Source organism: Aplidium turbinatum, chromosome 5 (genome assembly GCF_918807975.1).
Source record: "Aplidium turbinatum chromosome 5, kaAplTurb1.1, whole genome shotgun sequence".
NCBI lineage: Eukaryota > Metazoa > Chordata > Ascidiacea > Aplousobranchia > Polyclinidae > Aplidium > Aplidium turbinatum.
Genome location: NC_137476.1, coordinates 26,154,204 through 26,176,016, shown reverse-complemented (window position 1 = coordinate 26,176,016; position 21,813 = coordinate 26,154,204). Strand labels below are relative to the sequence as shown.

Here is a 21,813-nt window from a genome sequence, read left to right as displayed (position 1 = left end):
TCCTCCGTTATATGAATTTTAAATTGAATGCTAACTGGTGCATCTTGTTTTATCTTGTAACACATCAAAAAGCGATTTCAAGAAGAATGGAACAAAACAAGGAGTTGAATTCAAGCAAGTCAACAAAATGGAGAAAAATTTTGCATCAAGACCAGGGTGTACCTGATAACTATGTTGATGCTGACTTCCTTAAGGAAATGGCCATCAACAAGCACGTGGTCTTGTACACGTATGGACAGCTGGTGTCCTGTTCGACTGTTCTTACTCAACAATTGTGTGTAGTTTGCATTTTTATACTATCTTGGTGGTTTATGGCTGATGACCGAATGCCGCCATTTCTTATACTTGCGTTTTCACTCATATTTTCATGCTTTGGTTATGTCGTTTACATGAAAAACCACTGTATTTCCTTTGGGCAAGAAAAGGTTATAGGCGATTTGAAAACGGCTATTTTACTGCTCAGCTTCACTGCTTTTTTCTCCCCTGTTTTAAAAACTTTGACCCACACGATAAGCACAGACACCGTCTATGCCATGACCACCTTCATGTTGCTAGGACATTTTGCTTTTCATGACTATGATATAGATACCAAGTTTGCTTCAAGATCTGTTTCACTAAACATGGCTGTGTTTGCATCGGTTTGTTTAGCATCAAGACTAGACGCTACACTGCACACGTTTGTCACTGTTTCATTAGCATTTCAACTGTTTGGCTTGTGGCCGATTCTGCGACGAAGTTTGTGGAAACACAGACCCAATGTCTTGAAGTGCATGACAATGTTAATGGTTGTCTTTGTGCTTATAGGTTTTTCTATGATCAATTTTCTAAGTTCTGCCATATTTTCCATCGTCTTCGGTTGCATAACGTTTTTCTTCCCGGCCCTTCTGATCAGAATGCAGCGCTATAAAAACAACATTCACGGCCCCTGGGACGAAGCTGTTATTCCTGATGAATAAATATCATCTGCTCTGTTACGACACTCCCTCTTGAAATTGATTTTTATTGGTATCGTGACTTCTAAGTAATGTGCATTTTACATACAGTATATCACACACTCCATAGTTGATAACCTAGTCCGATAACATTTATGTTTTTTAATGGAAGCGTAGGTGTAACATAAATGTAAGTGCCACCTTACCCCTGGAAAGTGTGCGTTCTTTCACTCTGTAAAATCTCTGATGTAGCGTAGACTCATTGTGCTCATTTAACATTCGCATAACCAACATTAAGATATACGTATTTGTTGAATGAAAAGCTTTCGTACTTAGTGACCTCATATTTTACCACGACCTAGCTTCTCTATTGCCAGGAAAATTGCTGATGCTGTCCGATGTTTGATGCAATTCTGATGTTTTGTTTTTTTTTAGAAATTTTAAGGATAAAAAATATGAGTGACGTACTGTATTTGAACGAAGAAGAAGGAGCAGAAGAGTTTGATGCCGATGAGGAGGGGGATGTTGGAGTAGAAAAGTTGAAAGATAAAGCAAAGAGGCGCAAAGGGAGGGGTCTTGGAGATGCTTCCAATCGCATGGATGTGGAGTATGAGGGAATGGAGGGTGTTGAGTCCGGGGTTGGTCCCCAGAGATCTGTGGAGGGATGGATATTATTTGTCACTGGAATCCATGAAGAAGCTAAAGAAGAAGACATCTACGATGCGTTCGGAGAATATGGGGAACTGAAAAATCTGCATCTGAACCTTGATCGTCGCACTGGATACATCAAAGGTTATGCGCTGGTTGAATACGAAACTTATAAAGAAGCCCAAGCGGCCTTGGATGGAATGAATGGGGCTGATTTGTATGATAACAAACTTAGTGTGGACTGGGCGTTTGTGAAAGGCCCGGCTAGGCGAAAACGACGTCATGAACGCAGGAGACGGTGAATCGACTCAACTTGTGAAGGAAAATCCGTTTTATCTGCATGACAAGTTTCAGGCATTGAGCACAACAGCAAAAAAGCTAGAAGCGGACGTTTTCTACTTTGTAAACAGACCGTCTTTACTGTAGCTGCCCTGCGTTAATTTTGCGTCATAGAGCACTTTAACGGCAGCGAATTTTTAAAAATGTAGTTTCTGTCATATGATAATTGCCTCTGAGTTGTTAATATCATATTGTAGGAATGTTGAACGATTGTATTTAACAAGACATGTAGATCACTCACTGCTGGTTTACTTCACCTTACTATAAACTTGTAAAGATTTGACAATATCAGTTTTTTACACCATGCTTAAAGTTTTATTTCCATGCACGTTCTATCAGATCGTGCTTTATTCTGGTAACAAACAGGGCTGTGCATTCTGGCGAAAAGTGTACGACTTCGACTCCTCGGTTTATAACTGTCTGACTCCAGAGACGCCAAAATCACTCCTACTCGACAGCCCTGGTAACAAATCTAGTCGATGCTGGTCCCCATGATTGTTCATGCTTTAGATAAGCATTTTTTGTGTTTGGCTGTATGTAAGATCATGTAAAATGCAGCAAGAAAGATGATTACACGTGTCTCGACTGTTTGTTTGAGTTTGTGCTAAATTTCAGTATTTGTAAAGTTAAAAAATACCACAATTTTTGCCATTGCTTTTCTCTAAAAATTGCGATTTTTAAGTGAAATAGTCCACAAATAGGCCTTCCCATTATTAACATCGTTTTTTATGGTGCGTTGTATCATTTTCGGCATATGGCACGATTGGCACATTGTATATCTTAAAGGGAAAAGCTTTTTTGTTGAATATGTGCCTGATTCTTTAACTACCTTACGGTATATTTGATAGCTTTTATAATCTTACATTCACTTCAGTGTGGTTGGATAAAAAGTGCAGTTGAAAAATAGTTGCTCATCCAATCACAATCGCGAGACAAAGATAAGTCACTAGACCACGATGTGATATACTGTAGCAACTGTCTCATATCAAGCTGATGATATTCGGTGTACCCCATTTTGTAACGGAAATCTTAACTCACAACACGAGTGTTTTTGAAAACGTTCTCAAAAAATACAATTTACGTTTACCATTGGACAGTTTGTTTTTGTGATTTTAAATCATATCTCATGTAGTCGCCATCTCCCCTGAAGCAGACTGCACATCAACAGGGGTCATCTGCTTCTATGAGTCACGGATTTGAACTTGCTCGTCCAGTGTCGCCAAATTGTGTTCGGTCCATGCCTGAATGTTGTTATGCCATCGTCTTGGTGGTCTGCCTCGTTATTTCTTTTATCTCTTAGCACTAAGAGATAAAAAAAAACGATATAAGTAAACGATAACAGGCGTGTCATTGTGCCTACAGAAAGCTTCCCCAGACAACAAATCAGTAGACTTTTTGTGATGATTCAACGTCTGCAGACGTTGAGTTATTACAAAAAACGGCTGATTTGCTGTTTGGGTATTAGGTTGTTCGAAAGGGATTTTTGCGAGCTTTTACCGATCACACTGCAGTTTTTACAAATTCACTTAATTGTTTAAAAAACCCTGGTGGCACACACACAAAAAAGGTCCGCGTAAAAAGCACGGTAGAATGCAGGATTTAGGTAGGCTAGCTTATGCTATATTAGGTAGGAAAAAAACGCAGTTCAATGTAAAATTTAGCGGCAATAGTAAACTTTTCAATAAGTAGCACTGAGGATAACGTTAAAACTATCTAAGCTTACATATCAAAACAAACATGAGTTAAACAGGTGCAAATCTCTATCCTCGAACTGGGAATGCTTAATCCTAACAGTTTCGTATTCTTGTAAAAGCTTTGAACCATTGACGCATGATCGGTTACCGAGATTGACAAAGCGAAGTTTCCGCTTTCTGAGGTGTTTGCAATTCATTCATCCACTAAATGGCGAGCCGTCCTTGAAATACGTTGCTCAAGCGCACACCCAGAGAGTCGAACCAACGCTGCTTGCTCAGGCCGTTTCTACGTTCGTGAAGTCGGCCCTCATTCAACTGAGCTATCTTCATTTAGAGCTTTATTTTGGGATACGTGGACTTCGATGATAATAAACGAAACATGCTGGTGCTAGCTATAGGCGGGCAACCTGGCGCAATTAGTCAAATAGACTACAATAATGTCAAAGAAAGAAGGAGATTATGTAAAGTGGAAGGTGCAGCAATTGAAACTGGCAAATAGGAAGATTCAGAAAAGAATTGAACGGCTGTGTAAGGGAGAAGAAAACTGTGGGTTTCCAAGACAAGAATTCAAAGAATAATGACGTAGATAGATAGTTTTAAGGGGCCAAAACAACTGTTGGAGAGGCAAACATTTTTATATTTGACATGAAGTCTTTGTTTGAAATCTACTAAATGCAGCCAAAATTTTTTGATACGTCATTCAACATGCAATATGATGTCATCAAAGCGTCGTAATACTGTAGTATTAGAACCGATTTTTTTGAAAGAAGGAGCAAGGTAAAAATTTTGGGCGGCGATTGTTCTCCGAGCCCTCCGTGGTTACGTTCCTGGCAAAGCATAGGCCTAGATCGATATGGAAAATCTTCAACGGCCAGTCGGCCACTGAAAATCGTAGGCAAAAGCTGGAGGAAAAGGAGTGCAACTGAAAGGGTCTAAAGTTATTTAAGTTACTACCCACAGAATTCTGGAAAGCTTCTGCTACCACTGAAAAGGTTTCGAAATTGTGTGGCATATCACTTCATGAACGCTTTTTGTTTGAAGTTATTTTTGCAATATAGCTTGCGGAAACCCTAGCGGCATGAGTTTTTCTGGCAAACTCAAGATCAAGAAAAACTGGGTACCAACTACCAAGAGTACTGAGTAGGCTCGATTTTTATGTCAAATGTTAAAAGTTCTTTGACTGGCTTTACTGAGGTTTGAGAGTAACTGCTCAGAGTATTTTTGTAGCAATAATTGTATTAACATACCAAACAAACGGCGATAAACAGCCTCTTTTGACTGTCTTTGGAGATGTGGCATCTATTATTTCTATGTTATGTCAATGATTTGAAGTCTAGGTTTGATGGCAGTATAAAAATAAAGTGCAATGCACGTTTTAAACACTGACTTTTTGTATCTCAATATCAGTGGTATCAACAGGAATGGTCTAGTCATGTAAGCAAGTCTATCATACTGCATACATTTATAGAATATGGACTTCTAGCCAGTCAGCATACTGGAGTACGGTACCGCACCCTGAATAGGTTAGCTCCAAATAGGACATGGATGTTTAGTGCCAGTTGCCTGTTTTCCTGCAAAATTGGGCTAGTTTTGCCTCAAAGTTGCAGAAAAAGTTTAGCAGCGGTGAACTTACATTTCACCACATGATAAACAAAGCTAATTTCATGCAAAGTTTTCTTCTTTTTTTAATTTTGCATTGGTTTTTAAAAGATAGTTTTGTTATAACTAAACAAGCTCAGAACAAAATAGTTAGATATGCTTTGACAAAGGTAATGGGGCCGGAAAAGTGGGTAAAGTATATACATACAGCAAACTTTTTTTATGAAGTTAGAACACTAATTGCATTTTGGTGAATTTTTGGCAGTGGCTATTTGACCGGCTCCGGTCTTTGAATCTGAAACACTATTTGACCGGTCATGACGTCACTATATAGGCACTTTTTTCCTTTTCTGTTTCAAAGCAAAAGACGAGAAGAGTGCCTATAAGTTCTAAATTCGACAATTATGTTCAACTGATTCGGTGGCGCGTAGGATACGTCTCGGGCCGGTTTTCCAGAGAGAATGAGTTCGAAGCTACGCGGAAGCATTTTTTTAAAAATTTTTAACTAAATTTTGACTCGAAGTGACTCAATCGTTAGGCTGAGCTGCATTTTTGTAGCCTAGTCAATTTTTAATTTGAGTAGCCTACAGCCCAATTTTTTATGTCGTTTCAAATATGAGTAGGCTAATAAAGTTAGAGTTTTTTAATTTTCTTAAATTTGAGAATTTCTCTGGATAATTTTCCGTTTGTCATAAGAAGACGTGACCGTGTTTGCCGAACGACGCAAAAATGTAATGCGTCGTTCGGCAAACAGTCAAACACAGTCACATAAATTTCCGCGTAGCTTCGAACTCATTCCCTTTGGAAGACCAGCTCGAGGCGTATCCTACGCGCCACTGAATCAGTTGAACATAATTGTCGAATTTAGAACTTATATAGGCACTCTTCTCGTCTTTTGCTTTGAAAGGGAAAAGGAAAAAAGTGCCTATATAGTGATGTCATGACCGGTCAAATAGTGTTTCAGATTCAAAGACCGGAGCCGGTCAAATAGCCACTGCCTAAATTTTTTTAATGACAATGTTCTGCCAGAAAATTGACTGGCATTAATATTTAGTTTATATCATAAACATTAAAGTTATCAAGGTTACTACGCATAACACGATCAACTTGCTATTTATCCCAGGCTGTGAGGTTTGAAGTTTACTTGTTGCAGTAATTGATTGAATCTTTTTCCTATCACTGAGAAAGCTTCTTTGAGAGCCTGTTCCAGCAGTTTCGCCTACGGTACCATACTTGTAGAGACTTTAAACCACTGATGCAGGACCGGTCACCAAGACTCACAGAGTGAAGTTTCTGATTGTTGTTGAAGTGTTGTCTGTAAAATTATTCCATCCACTTGGTGCCACTATATGGAGAGCAGTCGTTGAAATGCATTGCTCAAACGCATTCCCCGAGACTTGAACCTGTACCCTTTGATTCTGAAAATTCTTCATTTATGAAGTTAACTAACTGAGCTGTCATTTGGAATTCAAAATTTGTGTAAATCAGTAAATGTTTCTTTATTTTTAGATTATTTTTAGCATGAAGTGACAGGGCTAGTTTTTATTGGCAATTGGGCTGGAAATATTTGAAAAATTGGGCAACCTTAATGTTTAGGCTAGTTACATTATGTAGTGTTAATTGTGCAAATTAAAATAAAAAAATTCAGCAGAAAAGCTTAGCTCACAGAAAAAGATTTTACGGTATGATTGCATGCTGGAAAAGCTCAACTGCATAGTATAGCTGATAAAATTTGATCTAGCATGAATTCGCAAACTTCAATGATTCACTTGCAGCAAGCCATTTCAGTGGTTTTGATTTTTTTTTCACTTAATTTCTTATTTTGATCACATTTCCAGTTTTTCACGTTTCTGTAACCTAAAAGTACCTACTTACAAAATAATGTTTGTTTATATTTTATTAAATTATCATGTTGCAGAAAGTCCTACCTACACAATAAAGTCATTTTGTGGATTTATTTATGCTTCCCTAATTATAGCCATTTGTCATTGTTAAGCTTTAATGTTAACAGTTTTATTTGATTTCTAGCCTTGTTTAAATTTCGAGGATTGTGCATTCATTTTGTTAGCTGAATATAATGGCAGTTATTCCAGAGGAAAAAAGTTTAGAGATCCACAGTGAAAATTCAGAAGAAGACATCTGTGATGACAACACAAATGCCAACGAAGGATGGGCAGATGCTATGTCAAAAGTTTTAGGTCGTCTTGGTTCTAAAGATGTTTCAAGCGTTATATTAGCAAAATCAAAGTTAGATCATGAAGATAAAGAAGATATTAAAGAAAAACGTCAAAGGCAAAAACGAGTGAGCACTTGTATACAGTATATACTTATATAGACAATTATATTGACGCTTAAATGAAAACGATAATTATTCAAATATCAATTTAAAATTATAAAACTATAAATTTATGCTGTAGCCATAATTACCATATATCATATGGTAGCGAGAGGTGGGCAATAGCGTGCTACTTTTGTAGCTTCGCTACCTTTTTAGTATCGCAGCGGAAGCGTCGTTACACTTTTCTTGGAACAGTGGTTGCAGGAGCGGTGCTACTTTTTTTTACAATGTAGCAGTAGCAGAGAGACACTACATTTTTTTCAGTTGCACTCCCGCTACCTGGTACTTTTTCTTATTCAAAGTGAAAAAAATGATACGTTTTGGAGACTTTTTTCATGAGAACACCAAGTGAAAAAATCAAAGCAGAAATCAATCGACTATAATTGCAAAAAACATCAAGCCACGTTGATACCGACAAGAGTGACACCAATCAGGACTCTGAGGATGAATTGTTTGGTGTGTTAGTGCCATTGCTTGAAACGTCGGTACGGAAAGAAAAGTCAATTGTGGAGGCTTATTTTTTTTCAGACAGAAGCAAGTCCTTGAGTTTAATTTATAACATATAACAACCGTCAACCCCATTCCTTTCAGTGCTGCGTTGGGGAGATTTTTCTCCATTGGAAAAGATGTGCTAAAGCCAAAGCGGGCACTGCAGACTTATAGCGACTCGCAGTTTTAAATGCTCGTGTTTTTTGAAAGATGCGTAACAATAAATTTTACCTAGAACGTGTTTTCTATGTATAATGAGTCAATGACGTTGAAATGGTATTGTAAACGAATGATATCATTCGTTTTTAGGATTATTTTAACGTTACAAATTGCTTCCTGTGTTAGTCTAAGTTAAAGACAAAAGTAGTGGGTAGTGCGGCTATTTTAAAGTAGCGGATGCCCATTGCCCACCTCTGATGGTAATTATAGCCTTTGAGCCTATGGCCCCCTTGTTATTGGAGTAGCCTATCATATTTTTAACAACGCATACACGCGGCTTAAAAGTCTCGTTTTTGTCTTCGTCTGTATTGATTTATATTAGCTGATTGGTAGAATCTGTGCCCAAAGTGCTAATATAGGACTTAATTTGATGCAGCTTGGAAGTATTTTATGCGTGTTCAACTTGATTCAAGTAGCAGATTATTTGTTGACTATGTGATTTGTCTTTTGGGCCGTATTTTTATTTGTAAGGTAGGCTACTCTATTTTGTCACAAAGACTACCAACTAAAATATTATTGTTTCATTGTACGACGTGCGTTTTAGACTGAAGGTTGTTTTTTTAATTGTGTTGGAAGTTGTTTTGGTGAAATTCCACGTAACGCCTTCTGTGCAACTGTTTTCTCTGCACGTGACGTTTGGTTTAATCGTGGTCTAGTTGTTGACTGGTCTAGTTCGGGGGAATGGCTGTAGGCTTGAGCTATGCACAACGTTTTCAGTCAATAAAAAAGTTTCGCAGTTGTGCAACTTAACGATACTAATTTCTTAAGAAAGCATTCCATCAATGCCCACTTTTCACTTTTTGGTTTGCTATTTTTTTAATTCATGCTTTTGAATTCTTTTCTTTTTCAGGTTAAAAAAAAGCGTAAATGGGAATCCATGAATTACGTCAAGCCTAATGTTCTGGAGAAAGATTATGAACGCGCATTGCAAAAGACTGCAACAAGGTTAAATGAACTAGTTTGTAATTTTACAATTTGCTAATTAAAAGAAATTAATATTTGAGCTGTTTCGTCGTTTTTTAAACTTATATATTTCTGCTGAATTCGGGATGTTAATTTTCCACCTTCAAGGAAATTGTATTATAAGGATCTTACAAAGTCACCGATGGACGTTACAAGTAATTTTTATTAGACTCTGTAGTTGCTTAATTATGTTTTTTTCCAATTAGTTTTTTTATTTTTCATATTGTTTGCAATTGTTTCAGACAATTTTCAAGTGACAAAAGCTTACAACAAAACCAGTGTAAAGCAGTGAAAATAAAACCGGTGGCTTATATTTTTAGGGGTGTCATACAACTTTTCAATGCTGTAAAAAAACATCAGACTACCATGGAAGAAAAGTTAAAAAAGGCAAAAACTGAAAGCAGAAAAGAAAAAGTATATAAAAGTGTTAATAAAGGAAAATTTTTGGATATGCTTGATGGTGGTAAAGCAAACAAGAACCAAAAAACAACGGTGAGTACTTTTTGCTATATTGCCATTGTCTATCAGCCGCAAAGGCACAGAATCACGAACGTTGAGACCTTTTAAGTAGTGAAAGCACCTAATTAGGTTAATTTTAAATTTTTTTCCTGTAGCTCTGAACTGACACGTCGCCGTCACGACCCTTGAACAACACCATTTGCTCTTTATTGAGGGCATCTAAATTTTCTCAGAATACTTGCTGAATGAGTTGCAATAGAGTCCGCCACTTGTGAACCATGGCATGAACCACATTTTAACCGATATCACTGATATGCTAACCAAACCCGTCAGAATGCTGCCAAGATAAAACATGATTAGTTGATTACAGAGCTTGAGAACTGGTTTTGAACCTTAAATCTAAACCATATGTATCGTGGAAAACGATGCGAAAAAGTGTAGGCTTCAGCTTTACCAGATTATTACAGATGCCTTCCAAGGTTTGCTGTGTTGTTTAAGCATCATATTTTTATGTTTCAACGTAAATTTGATCGAGAGTGTTTTTTTTATAGACTACAGAAGAAGAAGCTCCATCGTGGAAAGTCTTAAGAGATGATTTCATGTTGGGAAACGACATGAAGGACTGGGATCGGGAGTCAGATGATGCGGAGGAAGATGATGACACAGATGCTGAAGATGCTAAGACGTGATGTTATTTTGGAAAGTGTACTGGCAATTTGCTTTCCACGACGCCGTTATGGCGAAAGTGTTATTCTAACTGGTTCGTGGGCGAGGTTAAACCTCAGCAGCAGACTTTTTCCCATCTCAAATGACCAGCAAGATTCTGTTACAGCGATGTCATTTGTATTACTGCAGCGAGTCAGGTGTTTCAATAAAAAAAAGGAAATCAAACGAAACGGTAGTTGTGCTGTTGTTTGCTTAAGTCTTCACATATTCTCGAGATAAGCCATTGAATGAAGTGATTTATTAAAAAAAGATGTTGCATAAAATTGCTCAAACTGCGCTTACAAACAAGCTGTGGCACACTGCTTTATCTAAGCCATCATCTGCCTGATAAATTAAGTCATCTACAAACTGGTTTTTGACAACACTGTAAAACACACCGAAATGTTTATGAATACATTTTCTTTTAAAATTACACTCGAGCATATTCTACCGCATGTCTATATAACATTGTACAATGTACATGTTTACAATTACGTTAAGAGCAATGATGGATGCGTGGAATAACGATTGACATCCTTGTGTAAATTGATTTCATCACTTGCAAATTTTCACAAAAAGCAAAATTTGTAAACTTTTTATGGCTACTATCATTTCACAGTCACACACGTTTCAATGGTGGATAAACACAGTGTATGGATCATAATCAAGCATTTTTTTAATTTGATGTTGTGGATATCTTGCGTGTGATGCAATTAATTTGCCCAAGGTTGTACATTCGTCTTGCACATTAACACTGGACTGAAGAAATTCAATTAAAAAGAAAATGTTTGTTAGTCCTGGTCCAACCTTTTTGTTTGAAATTTCAAATTTTAGGTTTCACAACCAGAGAAACCGGCATTTGTGTTGATCACCCAAGCTATTAGCTACCAATGGCCAGGCTAGTAGGTCTCTTTCCGACAATGTCAGAAAATTATACACCACACAAGCTTGTCTCATTGAAAAAGTTCCTTGCGATGACTGAACAAAACTAAACAAGAACTCCGACAACGCGATCGCTGTTGAGGCCGGAAACGGTGGTCGCTTTATTGGGACGCGATCTGTTGTGAGCTAGAATCACCCATAATTCTTCCAACTTGGAATATGGCAAGACCACTACCAAACTGTGTGGTTTTATATCGCGTTATATTCCAGGATCATAAACACTAATTACAGATTTAGCAACACAGCGCGTTTCTGGTTCTGTTGCACGTAGCGTTTAACAACAGTGAATTTAATATCATGCAAGGCCAGCACTTTTTCGTCAAAGTACTAAATTGTTTAAATTGACTACAACTCGAGCTTTACGGCGCAAATCAAAACTCATAAGAGTAGTTCATGCTTTTATGACCAGGTATGTGATTCTCCATCTGTTACAGATCGTGGCTCCTTTGAAGAGTAACTCATAACCCGTAGTTCCTTGCTCATTAATAAAAAATAAAGATGGTAAACTGCAAAACTCAGAATTTTTAATGTAATCTCTAGTGTTTAACTAACGCTATTATTAACGCAAAACTTGCTCAAAGCCGAAATAAACGAATTCAACTCAAATAAAAAAAAAAAAAAATGAAACGATTCAAAGTTATTTATTTTGGCCTCTTGTGAGGATCCACGGAGTTCGAACGAGAGAGGCTAAAGTACAGTTTTTTACATTGAATCTGCAGACGTTGAATCAATGTAAAAATGACGGATTTTGCTGTCTGGGAAATTGTAAATTAGAGACACTTTCGCGTTTTCAAAATATCATTGATTCCGGTTCCATCGTACATTCTAAATTGATGACCTCTGAACAACACAATGCAATTGAACTGACGACAGAGGTCAGACGTCAAAGGTAGTTTTCGCTAAGCTAAAACTCACTCTTGGGACTAAAAGCAAGTGCCCAGTCAACAAATCAGTTTTTTGCATTGATTCACCGTTTGCAGACGTTAAATCAATGTAAAGAATGTTAGGTTCTGAAGCTTAAAAAATAAAAACAGAAAAAGTTTGGAGGCCATGAACAGTGGTCACAAATAAGCTACGGATTCTATTTGTTACATAATTTTGAAAAATCAAAAACATTTTCCGTTGTTTATATTTATTTTGTAAGTTAATGAATAGTGTGAGGTAGCCACTTAAACATGTTAATTCCCAGTAACATCCCAATTGCAGCAATTACACCGCCAACCAATCAGACCATGTTTAATTGGCTACCATCTAATTGTAACCCTTCTAGCACTCAGTCAGAGAGTTGGTTCTTGTTTTAAATTTTGTATGGTAATTACAGAAAAACGAGTTATGGCAGGAATGGGAATCGAACTAATGTCATCGAAATGACTATTTCTGACTTGACCCTACGTCGGCGGTCCCCAAGCTTTTTTCTATCACGGACCGGTTTTTAAATGAAAATAACCTCGTGACCGGCAATGAAAAAAACTATGTTTGACAACTACTTGTATAGTAGATCTAATTTTTATAGTGGTTTAAACACATACCTTGAGCTATCAGTATCTTGATTTTTGAGGGGGCCCTTAATAACTTCACTAGTTAGCTACTATTTTTTCAACCCACTGTCGAAAGTGTGCATTGCCAGTGCCACCAGTAGTATGGTTAATAGCAAACAGATGATGGAGCGAGAGAAAACATTTTGCAAAAAATTTGGACAATTTACGTGTTTTTAATCGTTTTTGAGGAGCACGTGACTAAATGTCTTCTCCCTGAATCAGTCACTGCTTTGATTAATATAGCCTAAAGCAGGTCATATAGGTAAGATTCATAAGTATTAAAAGAATAATTGCAATTGCTTTCACTGCAATAAATTTGTTTTATGACTAAGGACATAATTTCAATTTACTCGCAATCTCGACGGCCATGTTGATCGAGTGTTCTCGCCACCCGGTAGTTGGGGGCCCCTGCACTAGGCCACTCAACCGACGGAAATAGGCCTACGTTGACTTAATGTTCGCGTTTTTTCTTTGTTCTGTCTGGAAACGCAACTTTAATGACGTCAGCGTAGCTTCTGTTTGGTTGGCGGTGTAATTGCTGCAATTGGGATCTTACTAGGAATTACATGTTTAAGTGACTGCCACAGTGTGAAAAGGGATGGAGGAAAAGCTCGTTGGATGTCCAACATATTGCAAAATTTATTAATTAGTCTGTTTTTGTGACAAAAGCATATACGGTACAATTTTCAGTTCACGTAACAGTCAATAGGCTAAAGTTTCTAAACAGCCAACCTTCTTAATTTCAAAAATATCAATTGTTGGTGGTAAGACATAGGCTGTTAATTTTTTCATCCATCTATCGGTAAGGTAACCCAGGCTAAATTTGGCTTGAAGTAGCAATAGGCCATGCTCCAATTTCAACAGAACGTTTCACGGATTTAAGAAACTGCGATAAGCTAAGCGATTTTCATGTAACAAACAAGAGTGACAATCACTAAAATTATAAACAACAATACTTTTTTTACAAATTATAGGTCACTAACTGCGCCTTGATTGGATAGGCCTAATAATAATGGGCCGACTGATTCATATTATGAATAATGACCATTTCGGAACTTTACTTTGCCAGTAGCACAGACTTATAGATACAGGCTACCCTGAATAAAAGGGTAATTTTTTGTTTTCAGCGTTGATAAAATAAAAGTAATGACGTAATAAAATTTGCACTCTCTACTACAAAATGTTTTTGATGCTCCTAAAACACAAAATTAAGCGCTTTTGTTGAGCTACAACAAAAGATGAAAGGTAGCTCCAGTAACCAATATCTGAAACAGCCTCTTCATTTTGCAGACGAAGGACAATAAGATGCTGTCAGATGAAATCTCACAGTTCTTCGTACACGTCTTCAGCTGTAATAAAAAATGTGGAGCTGGGCATGGTTTTCACAACACAGCAGCGTCGCTAAATGACGTAATTACTCTACTTCATCAAAACCAATTGCATATTTTCAGAGTCTACTTATCACACCAGTAGGCCTGCAGAACAATGTAGCAGAAATTTCGATTGAAAACTTTTTCTTTGAAGAGCATATTGTATTTGAAATGAATTGATTGAGATATGAAAACTCACGAGTCTCGTCGTATAAAGGCTCGTCGGGTTGCGGATGTTGAGGGGGCAATGACGGGGGTTGTCGTGGTAGTGTGCTGAAATAGAAGCAGCTTGTGTTTTAAAAGTAGTTTCAAGTATAGGCTTTTAGGCGACTGATGAAACTTATATAGGTCTAATTTGTATACACTATTACCAAGTGGCCTAACAACACGGTTGGTCATGATACAAAAACGAAAAAAATGAAAGCGTTTTCGGCCATTAGGTAATTACTGTGGCGGACCATTCTCTTTTTTTTGCTAGCGATAATGTGAAACATCATTGATCTCTTGCTCCTATAAGGCTATTCCACCTGAATAGGCCTACATTTGTTTAATGGATGTAAAGATAAAGGTGAGTCCCATACTTGATCCAAGCATTGGGAGATGAGAAGAAAAGGTTCTCATTATACTAAGCCTTCGGCATTAACGAGAGTAGGGTGGCCAGTTCCTTTCTCTCGGCCGCCTTTTCTTCAGCAACTATACGCCTTAATGGATCCTGAGGTAATTCCATTCAAAACTTTTCAAGGACACTTGATCAAATGTCTCCAACTTTATGGCACCCCCGCACCAATGAACTACATCTCATTTGTCCCTATAGTAGGCTATAGCCTATCGATGTACTGTAGATTTAGTAAATGCAGATGTACAAAAATATTTCTTTTCATATTTTATGTAGCGGAACTTAACCACGTCATCAACTGCCCACTATTTCAGGTAGTCTATAAGCTACAAACAAAGCTAGGTCACTTACTTATTGCCAGCGGATTTCATCGTATTTTTTAATACTTGCATGTCCACATCAATGTTGTCAGAATCAACGTAACCATCTAAAAATATATATTTTTTACTTTGTTTAGCCTTTTCGATTAACCAAACATAGCCCACCCAAATGTGAGTTTCCTGCATTTAAACTGGTACTCATGAAAAAAGGCGTGGGTTATGTTACACTAATTTGTAGCCTCCGCCTACTTCATTTGTTGACATTAGTTAGGCTGGATGTCCATTCTTCTACGTGGTACAGGCTACTGAAGATGCATAATGTTATGAAGTGCAACTTGCTCAAAAAAGTACTGATTTAAGCTACAGCCGAAAAAGCTTCATTTGCACTTAAAACCTATTAGTTTACAACACTTGAAGAAGATATGAATCACGGCTGCAAGACTCATCAACGAAGTAAAAAGTTTAAAACTTTCTCTTCTAGTTGTGTTGTTGCTTGTGAGTTGCTATTCTGTTCCTTTTTTGTTCGGGTATCTTTGAATAAAGAAGCTGTCCTTGAAGCACCCTACCCAACTGCACACACCAGGGAATGAACCACCTTCCGTCTTGCCATTACTTCGTTCCCGCAGCAGGACATTTATGATGCAAAATTTATGGGGGCAGGTTTTCAACTTTTTACAATTAAAAATATATTCTTTTATCAAGGCTAGGCTTGTAATCTACAGCACCAACTTCTGCTTAGTCCACTATAAAGTGTGTGTTGGCATATAAAAAGCAAAATAAAACGTTTTGAAATTCTTTTTCAAGTGTGAGGCGGAAACGTGAACCCATCAGCGTGATATCGTGAACCCATCAACGTGCTATCTAAAGTCACCGTGACGTTTGTTACAAGTATCATACGGTTCTGTGCGGTACAAAATTAAATAAGATAACCAAAAGAACCGGTCTCTTCCTTACATGTCCCTTCGTTGTTTCTCACGAGCCACTTGCTCTTCGGGTTGTCATTCATTCTAATGATGTGAACAGTCTCGTGGGCATGGACGGTCAAATCTTTGGTTAAAGGCATCGCTCGGGAATCTGACTTCACCACTCCTTGACTTTGTACTGCAATTTCACCTTCTTTGGGAAGCTGCAAATGGTAGACATTGTTAAAATGAAGCAAAATAGTATGACAAATACGTTGAACAAGTTTGCCAATAAAACAACTGTAAGACTTGACAACGTTGGTTACACCAGGGGTCACCAAACTACGACCAGCGGGCCAGTTCCATCTCGCGAGGTTCGTCTATCCGCCTGGTGAACTGTGCAAAGAATGCAACACATGGAAAAAATACCATTAAAAGTTAGCACTATGCAAAGGCTCTAAATTTTAATTTGCCATTTCCCCTCCTAATCTACTGTATATATTTTTTTCAAATAGCCATTTCTGAAAGATTAAAAGCAAACTAGGCCTATACGTGTGACTTTGGGAGTTTGTGATAGCCTACACCCCTACAGTAATGATTTTTTCTCTACAATCCATTCGCCTGCAACGACCGAACGATTCAATTGTTGCTTACAGTTGTAGCCGAGTTGGATAAATCACACCCACTCTGTTGAATTACCAGCATAAGTTTCAAAGAAAATCGTTATCTGGCCCGGGAGCATCTTTTCTCGCAGTCACTTCGCCTTTCTCAAAAAAAGTTTGGTGACCTCTGGGCTAGACCATGGCTAAAATATCGATTCTCAACGTAAAAGATCACAAACTAATTTTACAAATCCTAATTAGATTGATTTGATCTTAATCGTCGAACTAGGAAGCTTCTTTGAAAGCTTAATCCTGGCAGTTGAGCGTACTTGTAGAGGATTTGAACTGCTGACGCAGGCCAGGTCACCGAAAGTAGGATATAAGCTAACGCTGTTCCAATAATTCATTTCTAACCAAGCTAAGTGACTTAGCCTAATACGATTGACACAAAATCAAACAAATCTCTTTTTCAAGCATTAAACCGCGAGTGTAAGCTCAACAACAGTTAGCACTCAGCAACCTAACATGTTAAATTAGCCTCTACCTGAAAAAAGGCTACAAACCAATACGAAGACCAACCTTATATTTTTTCCTGATTTCTTTATCTTTCTTTTCGTTATCCTTTCTTTTCTTTTCATCTTCTTTCGTTGACTTATTGTTTGGTGCACCACTGCATTGACCGAAAAATATTGAAAATTGATAGGCTCTAGCAACACACCGCTAGACCTAAGAGCCAGGATAGTTTTTGAAACCACTTCAATAAATTTTCTTTGCTACTCAAAGCATTTATCTCGTTAACAATCGTAGCCAATCAACGTCTGACAGTTAGCCTACATTTTCTTAAAACGAAACACTTACTTTCTTGGACCATTAAATTTGCTGTATGCATCTAAGTCTTCGTACGTGTCTTCGCCCTAAACAAATGGTGGTAAAACATCAGCTACTGCCCGCAATCCGTTTAGAGCAACAATGAAGTGAGTAGGCTACTTTCAAGTAAGTGAAACCAACCCAAAGACAACCAACCCCATGTAATTTAAAGCACATCGAAGAGATAACGTCAGTAACCACAGTATAGCGATAACAGGGGTCCAAGGGGTACTTTTTAATCTAGGACAGAGAAGATTTTAGAGGTCAGAAACCTTATCAGGGACTGGAAATTCAAAAACAATGGCGTATTTGTCATAGTAAATAAACAGCACGTTCTTCTTATTTATTTTCTTAATGATGACACCAGTTTGAAAAAAAAAGAAAAAAAAAGGAAAGAACTGCTGATCATGTCAATCTTCATGTCCAATAAGCACTAAATGGAATGCATAGTAAGTATAGCAGCGCTGGACGAAGCTACACTGACCTGGCTTTTCACCACCTGCCCTGAAGTTTAAACAATTTCCACTGAGCTACAGCTACTGAGTGGGTCAGCTAACCAACGCATAAAAGTGTGCGCTAACCTTTCGACAAAGGTGAGCAGTAGCGCGATACTTTTGTAGTGCTGTTATTGGCGCGCTACTTTTTTGGTAGCGGTAGCGGCGCCGCTACCTTTTTGTTTGAGTAACGTCTGCAGGAGCGACGCTACTTTTCCCAGTGTAGCAGTAGCGTGGAGGAGCTACATTTACTTCAGTCGTATTTCCGCTACTCGCTGCTGCATTCTAATTTGAAGTGGAAAAAATAAATTGTTTTTAGAGATTTGTGATAAAAACATTGAAATATAAGAATAAAATTTCATCTGTAAATTGTTTTCTACAACGACGTTGAAATCGCAGTGTAAACGAATGTGGTGCTGAAAGTTGATAGCCTATCATTTGTTTTCATGATCAGTTTGATTTCACAGAGCACTTGGGTAGAGCTTTCCAGTGTTAGTTTAAGACAATAGTAGGCTAGCGCGTAAAAGTAGTGATACTGCGTTATTTTTCATTGATTGGTAGCGAGTAGCGGCAGCGCAGGTCTTTGGGCATATTGTTGCGATAGCACGCTACTTTCAAAGTAGCGGAAGCCCACCTCAGCCTTCAGGTCAGCATATTGAACAAACAGTGTAGTTTGGAGAAGCACAGCAACCTCACCGTACTTTTTACAATTTATCTGAAACCAGTAACAAACCAAATAAATTATTTAATGACCAGGAACTCAATTTTGAAAGCTAATGGAAAATGTTTATGAACAAACAATAGTGTGGAAGGAGTGATCTACCTAGCGTCAGCACAAGGCTGAATGGGCTACTCACTATTGAACAGCGAGCATTGCGTTTTGTTAATCATACCGGGAGTGAAGCCTCCTCGGTAGCCATTAAGACTATCTAATCAACAAATGTTTCCCGGCAGCCGAGTATAGCAAGAATTGAAGCGATGGACATTGGCCTACGTGTTTCACTCACGACTCTGGACAAGTAGGGCGACACACTCGCTGTCAATTCTTGCTTCACTCCACTGCGCAAAAACAAACAACAATGCTGCCAGCAGCGTGTTTACAAGCAAAAACGCATTTTCATTAGGATGATTGGCTGCTCGTAGCGAAGAAATTTTATCAAAAATTGAAATTTATCTTGACCTTTGGTCGTTAAACTGTCAAACGTCACAAACTCCTTTGATTTACGCAAGTGGCCTACATAACTTTTATGGCACAATAATTGTGAATACATAAAAGATTAATATTTAATTCGATGATTTGTGGTATAAAAGTTGCCACAATCAAGTGGGTGATCCTGTGCTGATAGCTAAATAATCTGTTCAAGTTCATTTGTAACTATGAATTACTGTACGCCAAACAACTTTAAAACCTGTTGTTCTTGCTACAATACTAATTTTTGTTGGATGATGTTTCAATATTTAGATTGAAGCATATCCTGTTGACCAGAGGCTTTGACGGGGGAGGTCCAGTGGATACTTTTGGAACCCAGGCCTGGAATAATTTTAGGAGCCGCAAATTTTCTAAGGGGTCCAAAAACTTGAAAAAACCAGCGCATATTTTTTTTTAATATAGTTCTTTTTTATAGAAGTGTATTGATCTGGGGCCCGAGTATCCCATTGGTACCGGGCCCAAATTAACCTCTTAACGGTCCTGCTATTGACTGTTGAAAATGAGAAAGTCACCCCTGAAACCCAAAACAGTTTCTAGGCCTACTGAACGTTAAACTGTGCAAAAAATGCAACATATTTTTCAACCAGAACTTTGCTTCTGGTGGTTTAGATCTCTGATGGTTTATATCTATTTATATCCACTCACTTACCTCATCAGGTTCAATCTCTTGTGGTTGTGTATCGCGGCCCATTCCTAAAGTGAAACACGTTAAGTCTTACAAAACTATCTTCGGTGGTGAGGACAAAATAACTTTAAACGTAAAAAAAACTTTAATTTTAGTCTGTAAATATTAAACCAAAAAATCCAACGTCAAAGTAACATGACCGCCAATATTAGATATAGGCTGACTCAGAAAAACGATCCTGTTGAAGTTACTGTTGTAACAGGATTTGGAAACATCTTGTGCTACAAACTACAGAAATTTTACATCGTTTGTTATACAGTAGAATTCGCCTATAGTGACACCTGAAGGGACCGCGTAAAAAGTGTCACCATAACCGAAGTGTCACTATAGCCAAATTCTACTCAACTGTTGCGTGTGCAAACGGGACTTTGCAACAAGTGTCACTATAGGCGAAGTGTCACTATAGCCAAAGTCACCATAGGCGAATTCTACTGTATATGACAAATAAACTAATAGAAACTACAAAAATAAAACAAAAAATTGTAAAGTTTTCCTCGCTAACCTCACAACGTTAATTCGTAAAGTTTGTTAATTGAGCATCCCCATTTTCCAAGTTTACATTTGAACCAAAATTATCTCAAAACGATAAGTCAAACAGAAACCAAACTGACCAATCACGTGTGATTACTTGGGGCCTACTTCCCAAAGTTGAAATAAAAATGCTTCTTTTTGTACAGTCTGCATCGAAATCAAAAATGGGTCGCTATCAGGTATCAGTGCTTTGGAAGAGTTGCTTGAAGGCAATCGCAGCCAAACTCATTGTTAATTATTTTTAACGTGCTTTAATAAATCATTTAAAGTCTTTTAGAAAATGACTTTCTTTCAAGGGGTATTGAAATTTCAAAAACTGTTTATTTCGAAAGTAGGTGCTTGTAGGTATTTAGTTTTTTATTAGTCGCTAAAGTAATTTTTTAGGCATACGTAAGAAATTAGATATTCCCAAAAAGTAATTTAGATCGCTGATGTATTGAAATGCATTTTTTTATAATTTTCTATAGGCAAAAAAACATGGTTTCATACACATTCATGAGCAAACACTGCCTTCATATTTGAGATAGCTCAAGCATCGTTTTGTTTTCAATATACAAATTTAACATGCGGATGATATAGAACACTAAAACAAAACTTCTTGTATTGTTATTTCAAACATAGGCTACCGGTACGTCTAAAAGTAAAACTGTTTTAAAAAATCATACACTCCAAACTTCAAGAGCAGGATGACTACTATACAAGCAAGAACGACAATTTTAATTTTTTAAAACAATTTGTTCCTTGCTTATTTTTGTTGCGAGAACGCCATTAAAATACCAGGTCTAGGGGGTCCTGCTCCTCCTTCATCTGGAGTCTCGTCGTAAAGGTTTTCATCTTCCTCATCATCCCATGTCTCTCTACAAATGCAACAAAGAACGTTTATGGTGAAAATGGAATTTGACATCGTGAAAAAGTCATCCAGACAAACAAACAGCCATATTATATTTAAAGGGGAGCAGTTGAAAATGTTTTGTGCTGGAATGTCCGACCTCAACATTTATCTTCGTTTGTAGGACACAAACTATCCCATTCTACGCACTTAGCTTGGTGAGAATAACAGGAAGCAGTGAAATCTTAGCCAAAAAAACACGAGGTTGTCACGAGAAATAACTGTGATAGCTTTTCAATGCGTTACTTTCACATTTTCAACACTAAAACGAGATGAATTTAAAAAAATTGTCTGTTTCACTTGATCTTAGTCTTATCGTTCGATTTTGATTTCAATCATTTGTTAGGCTGGATGATGAAACCAAAGACTGACTGATCTCTACAGTAGACCTTTAATTTTAGTCCGGAAAATATCGTCAACCTAAAGAAGTAAAAGAATAGACTGTCGGTTGCAAGGACTAAC

General features: G+C 37.6%; 4 protein-coding genes across 4 annotated transcripts in view; 3 read left to right on the top strand and 1 right to left on the bottom strand.

Moving 5' to 3' along the window:
* Positions 1-11: 11 nt before the first annotated feature.
* On the top strand, positions 12-1,334 carry LOC145770171 (phosphatidylinositol N-acetylglucosaminyltransferase subunit C-like). The gene has a single exon (XM_082581757.1). The coding sequence runs from the start codon at positions 12-14 to the stop codon at positions 954-956; it is 945 nt and encodes a 314-aa protein (XP_082437883.1). The 3' UTR covers positions 957-1,334.
* A 37-nt stretch (positions 1,335-1,371) lies between these two features.
* Positions 1,372-3,013, top strand: LOC145770174 (RNA-binding protein 8A-like). The gene has a single exon (XM_082581760.1). The coding sequence runs from the start codon at positions 1,388-1,390 to the stop codon at positions 1,880-1,882; it is 495 nt and encodes a 164-aa protein (XP_082437886.1). The 5' UTR covers positions 1,372-1,387; the 3' UTR covers positions 1,883-3,013.
* A 4,231-nt stretch (positions 3,014-7,244) lies between these two features.
* LOC145770172 (RRP15-like protein) lies at positions 7,245-10,566 on the top strand. Its single transcript, XM_082581758.1, has 4 exons — positions 7,245-7,514; positions 9,109-9,203; positions 9,542-9,713; positions 10,232-10,566. Exons 1-4 carry the CDS (start codon positions 7,290-7,292, stop codon positions 10,367-10,369), a joined length of 630 nt encoding a protein of 209 aa, XP_082437884.1. The 5' UTR covers positions 7,245-7,289; the 3' UTR covers positions 10,370-10,566.
* Positions 10,567-10,569: 3 nt separating this feature from the next.
* LOC145770170 (uncharacterized) overlaps positions 10,570-21,813 on the bottom strand; it is a 30,482-nt gene continuing 19,238 nt past the window's right edge. Inside the window, exons 12-19 of the mRNA XM_082581756.1 lie at positions 21,240-21,319; positions 19,896-19,939; positions 17,534-17,589; positions 17,255-17,345; positions 16,126-16,297; positions 15,203-15,278; positions 14,435-14,508; positions 10,570-14,214 (exon numbers count right to left, since the gene is read on the bottom strand). Coding sequence (XP_082437882.1) covers positions 14,189-14,214; positions 14,435-14,508; positions 15,203-15,278; positions 16,126-16,297; positions 17,255-17,345; positions 17,534-17,589; positions 19,896-19,939; positions 21,240-21,319 — 619 coding nt within the window. The 3' untranslated portion in view covers positions 10,570-14,188. The remainder of the gene's footprint in view (positions 14,215-14,434; positions 14,509-15,202; positions 15,279-16,125; positions 16,298-17,254; positions 17,346-17,533; positions 17,590-19,895; positions 19,940-21,239; positions 21,320-21,813) is intronic.

Excerpts from the sequence above, each read along its gene's own strand:
- LOC145770171 (XM_082581757.1), top strand. The coding sequence starts at position 12 with ATGAATTTTAAATTGAATGCTAACTGGTGCATCTTGTTTTATCTTGTA.
- LOC145770172 (XM_082581758.1), top strand. The coding sequence starts at position 7,290 with ATGGCAGTTATTCCAGAGGAAAAAAGTTTAGAGATCCACAGTGAAAAT. Across the intron at positions 7,515-9,108 it reads AACGTCAAAGGCAAAAACGA|GTTAAAAAAAAGCGTAAATG; the intron begins GTGAGCACTTGT and ends TTTCTTTTTCAG. Across the intron at positions 9,714-10,231 it reads ACAAGAACCAAAAAACAACG|ACTACAGAAGAAGAAGCTCC; the intron begins GTGAGTACTTTT and ends TTTTTTTTATAG.
- LOC145770174 (XM_082581760.1), top strand. The coding sequence starts at position 1,388 with ATGAGTGACGTACTGTATTTGAACGAAGAAGAAGGAGCAGAAGAGTTT.